The sequence below is a fragment of the Ipomoea triloba genome, chromosome 13 (genome assembly GCF_003576645.1).
Source record: "Ipomoea triloba cultivar NCNSP0323 chromosome 13, ASM357664v1".
Classification (NCBI taxonomy): Eukaryota; Viridiplantae; Streptophyta; class Magnoliopsida; order Solanales; family Convolvulaceae; genus Ipomoea; species Ipomoea triloba.
In genome coordinates this window covers 19,789,194-19,796,652 of record NC_044928.1, presented here as the reverse complement: position 1 = coordinate 19,796,652, position 7,459 = coordinate 19,789,194, and the positions used below count along the sequence as shown (strand labels likewise).

At 35.8% G+C, this 7,459-nt stretch overlaps 1 protein-coding gene across 1 annotated transcript; it reads left to right on the top strand.

The window, feature by feature from the left end:
- Positions 1–2,114: 2,114 nt before the first annotated feature.
- On the top strand, positions 2,115–5,042 carry LOC116002743 (uncharacterized membrane protein At4g09580). Its single transcript, XM_031242911.1, has 4 exons — positions 2,115–2,643; positions 3,862–4,132; positions 4,216–4,386; positions 4,544–5,042. The coding sequence occupies exons 1-4, from the start codon at positions 2,363–2,365 to the stop codon at positions 4,670–4,672; spliced, it is 852 nt and encodes a 283-aa protein (XP_031098771.1). The 5' UTR covers positions 2,115–2,362; the 3' UTR covers positions 4,673–5,042.
- The last annotated feature ends 2,417 nt before the right edge of the window (positions 5,043–7,459 follow it).

Here is a 7,459-nt window from a genome sequence, read left to right as displayed (position 1 = left end):
TATTAGCTTTGTCTCGTCTAACCTTGGTTTCTTTTAGTATGATGAATTTGGGTTGTTTTTCTTGACATTCATTGCCAAAATTTCACAAACCGTACGCGGATCACCCAAGCTACGACAATTCCAACATAACGTACTCATTGGGAAGGGCAAGTCTGGGAAGCCCCAATGCCTTAAGGAGTAAGTTTTTTAAAAGTCAAATTTCAAATCCATAGGCAACGAACCATGCCCAACTTTTCCCTTGGTGTCAATAGTACGACCTCTCTTCTAGTCAGTAATGGTAATGACATCTTCGCCGACTGACTCAAGCATGTCATGCTAGCCACGAAGAGCCACAGGAATAGCAGAACCCCATGTGAACCGATTTCAAGAGGGTTACCAGAGGAGTCCCTAGTGTGCCGTGGAAGATGCTGCGAAGTTACTTGGGATTTCTCTGTCGTTGAGCGGAAAGGGGCAGCACTCGAAGCAGTCTAGTTTTGATGATCAATAGCAGATTCTAGGGCTAACTAGCGTTGTCCGGCCGTCCGTGATTATCGACAAAGACCTGCTCAAAGCCAAGCGCGGAACAGCTTCTCCGTCTCTGAAACTTGACCGTCTAGAGCCTTCATGCAAACCTTTCTCCATGTTTGATTAACCAACAAAGAAAGCAAAAGGTGGGTAATCGTTCATAGTGAAAATTTGTTGAAAAAATAGCATAAAATGACATTATAAGTGGCTATTTTGTGATACAAATATATGTGGGGTCCACTTTCAATTTGGGTCAGGTCAAAGTGGATTTTGGTTCTTCGTAGTTAGACGAAGAGATTGATATATTGTACGCTCAAAACAGATAATGGGTGATGAATAAGAAATTGATTCTCAAAGTAGACCCAAAGTAGCTTTTCTAATCTTATTGAATTGTATAACATAGAGGTTATCTAGGCTTGACTCGTGTAGCTAGGACCCTCCTCCGTTTGTTTACATGACTCAAGCACGGATATGGTAAAAGATGCGCAACGATCTTCTTTAGGGGCTTGGTAACATCAATGGCCACACGGATATGGTGCGCAACAGCTTTGGTGGTGATGTCTACTAATTCAGGATTGTTGTGGTGGAAATTCAAATAGGCACTCAATAATACAATTGACATCCACCTCATGGAAGTAGTTCCACCAAACCGAGGCCATGGTATCCTTGAAACAATTGACATCCACCTCATGGAAGTAGTTCCACCAAACCGAGGCCATGGTATCCTTGAAATATACGGAACATTCTCATCCCCCGAGAAACCATGGTATCCTTGAAATATACGGAACATCCCGAGAAAGGCTACAAGAGTTTAAACCCATTTAATACTATTGAGGGAGAGAATTACTCAGATCTTAAACCCATTTAATACTATTTGAATAGATATTATATAATTTCTTTTCATCCGAGTTAAATTAGTTTGTTTGTTATTATTATAACAATTAAATTAGTCTACACAAAATGGAACTCATGTCAATTTTTTTTTAATTATTTTATTTTTCTATTCTTTTATATATCAACTCTTTTCATCTTTGTGGTAAGAATTAAAATATACTCCGTAATATTTACTTAATTTGATTTATTTATTTTAACTAAAAAAAAGAGAGTAAAAACTATTATTTTTTTAATCTTCATCCTAAAAGAATATCTATGTCATACTATAATTATTCTAAAAATACATTCTCTTCTCTTTGCTTAAATCTAACATTATTTGTTGTAGCACCAATTTTAATTTTTTATTCCAAATCTATATTTCTTTAATTAAAATGTACACTTTATTACAAGTTGATCTACTATACATTTGACAAAATTTCTCTCAATTTTAAGAATTTAAATGAAAAATTTTCATTTAAATATTGTACTAAGTATTTACTTAATTCGTTACGTAGTGCATATCTAAAAATTATACTAAATTTTTGTTCCCTTTTAATTTTTGTGTTGACATTAATTTATCGCACAATGCACGCATTATAACTAGTAGCAAATATTAAAAAAAAAAAAAATTCACTTTCCCCTAGTTTTTGGATTTTTCAGAGGGAATGAACGAATATTCTTTTTAACCACGCAGAGATCAGAGCTCCCCAAGCAAATCTATACATACACACAGACAAGAGGGATAGAAAAGAGGGAAGAGGAGAGAGAAAGACAGCAAGAGTGCACCCAAAGAAAGAAGAAAGAACCCCCCAATTTCTCTCTTTCTTCCTCTCCCCTCCCCTCCCCTCTTCTCTCTCTAAACACGCGCATCAATCTAAATGTATGCTTTTTGAAACCCATCCCATTTTTCTTTTTCTGGGTTTCAATCATCTCAAGAAACGCATTTCTTTCCGGCCATAAATCTTGGGATAATTGGATTTAGTTGATGGAGGGAGAAGCGGTGGGAACATCGTCGTCGTCGGCGTCTGAAACTGCAGAGGCCGGCGCTTCGAGATGTGGGTTTGATGGGCGGAATGGGGGCAAGGGCGGTGGTGTAAACAGCTCGAGATCGGCTAAGTTCCCGCTGACCCTCTGGGAGATTGCGGTGGCGAGCGGCGTCGTTTTGGGCTTCGCATCCGGGCTGCTCGGCGTGTATTTCACCATGCCGGCTTCCGATTACAGCTTCCTCAAGCTTCCGAGGACTCTTGAAGACATCCAAATGTTAAGGTATCTATCTATCTGAGTAATGAAAAATGAATATTTGTTTGTTGTTGATATGAAGATCTATGCTTTTTATTTTTTAAATTTTGGTCATTGCATTATTTAAGATTTGTCTTGCGATTCATTGTAGTAATAAAAAAATTAACAATTCTTATTATATTGATATTTTGTTGGGAATTTGGTAGACCCATTTCAAATGCATCATTAAAATTGGGGTTGAAGAAATCCCAGAACCTTTTCCTGGACCAAATGTTCATCATTAAATGGTGTTTATTTATTAAGGATTGAAATATATGGAGACTATGAATGATTATGATACAGTAATAATGGAGAGGTCTCCTTGGCAGATTAAGTTTTTCTTTCCCCAAAAGGTCGAATCCCCAACCCGGGCCCACATCCCGGCCCGACATAACATTTGAGAGGACATAAATCATAGTACCACAGTGATTCAGCAGACAGGGTCAAATGCCGTTGCATAATCCCCACACTCCTCAACCGAGTTTTGAATCTTGGTCTCTTCCCCTAATACGACCCTACTAAACCAGTGAACTAAGTCCGTGCGGGCAGATCAAGGTTTTCTTGAAACAGTGGAAAGCATAGGTGATAGGAGCACTTGGTGGGGATAGTAAAAAATGAAATTTGCTATGCTCATCTTCTAATCCAAAGAAAGTATAAATGACAAATCTCTGATTCCTACATCTCTCTATATATATAGCTTCCATATATAAAACTCAAAGGAACTCAAAAAAATCATTTTTACTTTTGAGACGGTTTGATCTATCAATTAGGCTTTTCTTGAATTGGAGAAGAGCAATTCGTTCCCCTTCCAACACAACTAGCATTAGTGGAGTTACAAACTCAAATTTGCAAATTAAGGGAAGAAAAATAAGCACTAGCATAATATTATATTTGGTATGTTTCAAAATGAATTTGCTATGCTCATCTAATCCAAAGAAAGTATAAATGACAAATCTCTGACTCCCACATCCAAGAAAGTATAAGTGTGTTTTAATATATCCTTTTCTGCATCAGAGTAATAAAGACTACATCTACATGTGAAACCGAAATGTCTGAACCAACTTGGAGCAAAATGCAGGGAATTATTGTATCAAAGTGAAGCTCTTTTGTTTTTGTATGGGGAATGGAAACTTTCTAAAGCTAGTGATAACATCTGTTTAGACTTTTATGAATATAGTGACATTTGTTTGCTGTTAATTTCTATAGGGATCAACTGGGGAGTTATACGAGCGACTACACTTTGCAGGTCCTTGTTGGCTACTGCGTAGTCTACATTTTTATGCAGACATTTATGATCCCTGGGACTATTTTCATGTCTTTACTTGCGGGGGCACTCTTTGGAGTCTTTAAGGGTGTAGCTCTGGTTGTGTTCGCTGCTACTGCCGGTGCTTCATCGTGCTATTTCTTATCCAAACTAATTGGACGGCCCCTTGTTTTCTCCCTCTGGCCTGATAAGTTGACGTTCTTCCAGAACCAGGTGACTTTCAACTCATTCTTGTGTTTTTATCTCTCGTTTGCATGGATAAAACTGTGGGGTGCTGACATCGATGAAACAATCAGGTGGCTAAACGAAGGAAAGGGCTGCTGAACTACATGCTATTCCTAAGAGTAACACCGACACTCCCAAACACGTTTATTAATGTTGCTTCACCAATTGTAGATGTGCCTTACCATATTTTCTTCCTGGCAACATTTATTGGGCTTATTCCTGCCACTTATGTTACTGTCCGGGTAATTTGTTTCCCATTCTTCCCCCAAATACTGCCTATTGAACCAGTGAGCTAATCCTGTGCGGGCAATTTGTTTCCCATTCTTACCTCGTTCTTTGGCATAATCTATAACTTTGAGGGTATTAAGGTTGATAACGTCATATGCAATTGCATTGCAGGCTGGAATCGCGTTGAGTGAATTGCAGTCATTGGGCGACCTATACGACTTCAACTCTATAGCCACGCTGTTTGTCATAGGAGCGGTCAGCATTACCCCCACGTTGATGGGCAGCAATAGGAAATCATAGTATCGCGTTAGCTGAAAACCCGACGAGTTCTGCTGTCCTCTATGGACGTTTGCGTAATTTCATCGAGCGAGCCGGCGGCGATACTGGGATGGTTTCATATCTGTACAGATTACCCCATGGAACAAATGCAATTGTGCATTGGGTGTTTTAGAAGTTAGTAGTTAAGGATCTCTCAGATAAGCTCTCAAACTGGGAAATGTGTTTATGATTTTTAAGAAGCTGAACCTGCGCTCCAAATGCAAGTTTATCATTCATTCATGGGAAGTAAAATTGCTTAGGCGTTTAAACATTTGGTGTTATACGTTTGTTGCAAACAGGGTGGCCTCATGTATGAAAATTGAAAAGTATAATGGATACAAAGAGGTGCAAATTCTCAGGTTTTTTTTTTTTTTTTTTTTTTTTTGAAAAAAAAAACACTAAAGAGTTTTTGATTTTTTTTATTAATTCAAAATTAAATTACTACTAAATTAAATACTAATTTTTTTTATAAAAAAAAAAAACTTTTTTTTGATATTTTTTTATTTGTCTCTTAAGAGAAATTGAGAGTTCCAATTCCTTCTTGTATGAAAAAAAACAATTTGACTAGCGTTGTCCCTTAATTGGGCCGACTCAGTACAAACGAAGATTAGTTTGAGTATGGTACAGATTTAGAGGTGTCTCTTACCGTTACATTTTTAATATACAAAAAGTACATTATTTGAAAATACATTATTTGAGTACAAAAAGTATATTATTTTATATGTTATAAAATAATGTACCTTTGATACACAAATAATGTACTTTTAGTATATTAAAAATATACATTATATTCATGATTCACACAATAATTTTCTTTCTTACAATTAGGATATGCTCAAGACACTGTACTTTTAGTATATTAAAAATATACATTATATTCATGATTCACACAATAATTTTCTTTCTTACAATTAAGATATGCTCAAGATACTTCGTGGTCTAACAATTTGCTAAGGGGCCGTTTGGTTCAAGTAATCTAAGATTATCTAGGTAATCTGAGTCTGGTAATGTTATATTGCTCTGTTTGGTTCAAGTTATGAGATTTATTCCAACTTTCCCCTCCAGTCGCAAAATTCTCTAAGGATATTTGGTAGCTTCAAAAGTTAAAATCTTTTAAAAAATTTAAAATGTGAGAAAATTAATCTCATATTTAATGTAATCTTTGACTTAAACAAGTTTGTGTCAACTAAAAATTCTAATTTAATGATATCAAGAAAAGTAAATTTAGCCTGAGAGAGATGATTTATTTTTTCCATTTTATTACAGTATTTATTTTTTTGGCCCTAGGTTAAAAGTTCCTCTTAAAAATATAAATAGATTTGTCTTTCCTCCCATCACGAAGATAACAATGATGCTTATGAAAAGAATTGACATCACGGTACATACAACGGTATTGCACTATTCTTGATTTTCTTCTATTTCAACGTGTGTGTGTATGTGTATATATATATATATATATTAGGTAGGTCTAACCCTGTGAACCCCGGGCCCTTTTTTTTTTAGGCCGGTTCAAGGCTGGTTAGGTCTTGAACCGGCTAGTTGCCTCCTCTAATATATATACCTTTAAGTAGCCCCGCCCTCAGCATACAACAAATTAAAAACTGGTAATGGTAACAAACTTTGCATTTTCTGTTGAATCTGTTGGAAAATTTGATAATAATATTGCATTTTAAGTGACTATTTTGTGGTATAAAATATGAGAACTTCACTTCCGATTTAATCGGGTAAATGTGAATTCGATTTCTTCTATTTAGTAGAAGAAATTAATATTTTGTACACATAAAGTAGAAAATAGGTGAATGAGAAATTGATTCTCAAAATATACCTATTAGATCACTTTAATAATGCTTTATTATAATAATATTTTATTATTATTATTATATTATTATTATTATTTTTTTGTGGATTTTGGGAGTTGTGATGTTGGAAGAAATGCCTTTGTCTCCCACGCCGTTCACCCACTCCAAAGCCACTCTCTTTTGTTGTTTTATTGTAAAAATAAAACCACTTGTACTCCCACTTCTAGATGTTGCTTTGCATAGTACATAAAGGAATTTCTTCCTTTATTTACTCCTAGGAAGGATAAAAAGCTTAGGACTTTTGTCTATTGCTTTTGACTTGTTATGGGTTAGCAAAATACCCTTAACTTGTGAAGTATTTAAAATGCCTCTAGTTGGCCATCCGGAGAGATGCAAGCAACACGGTACACTTTTCCTTTCTCTCTCTTGGCTATTATCAGAGTGTTCATTTGATTTCTTTCTTCTTGAAATAGGCCGTGTGCGAAAGGAAAATATATAAAAGAGTAGCCATTCTACTTCTTCTTGAGATTATCCTATGTGTTCAATCCTTGTTCTAGTTCGCCGAAAATAATATAGGATGAGTGCTCAACTATATTATTGTGATCCATTTTATCCTGGGAGACCGACACTACAACGCTCCTAGCACCATGGGAGGTAGCGAATCGGTTTTAAGGAAAGTGTGTTATACACGACTTGGATTTTTCCATTACTGTTTCCATTTCCATTTACGTACTGTTAATTTCAGATTTCTTATTTATATTCGGAATATATTGTTATTTTCGAATTATTTCTTGCCAATTTATGTTCTGTTATTATTATTGATGTACATGTTTATTGTACAATATTCTCCTACTATATTTCTGTCTCGATGTATTACTTAGAAGATGATCCGGCCAAAGACCTTTCCTTTTTGGTTTTTCCCCCTGACAGAATCACAGGAAGTTTAGAAACTTGCTAGCTAGAAGATGCA

Excerpts from the sequence above, each read along its gene's own strand:
- LOC116002743 (XM_031242911.1), top strand. The coding sequence starts at position 2,363 with ATGGAGGGAGAAGCGGTGGGAACATCGTCGTCGTCGGCGTCTGAAACT. Across the intron at positions 2,644-3,861 it reads GAAGACATCCAAATGTTAAG|GGATCAACTGGGGAGTTATA; the intron begins GTATCTATCTAT and ends TAATTTCTATAG. Across the intron at positions 4,387-4,543 it reads CCACTTATGTTACTGTCCGG|GCTGGAATCGCGTTGAGTGA; the intron begins GTAATTTGTTTC and ends ATTGCATTGCAG.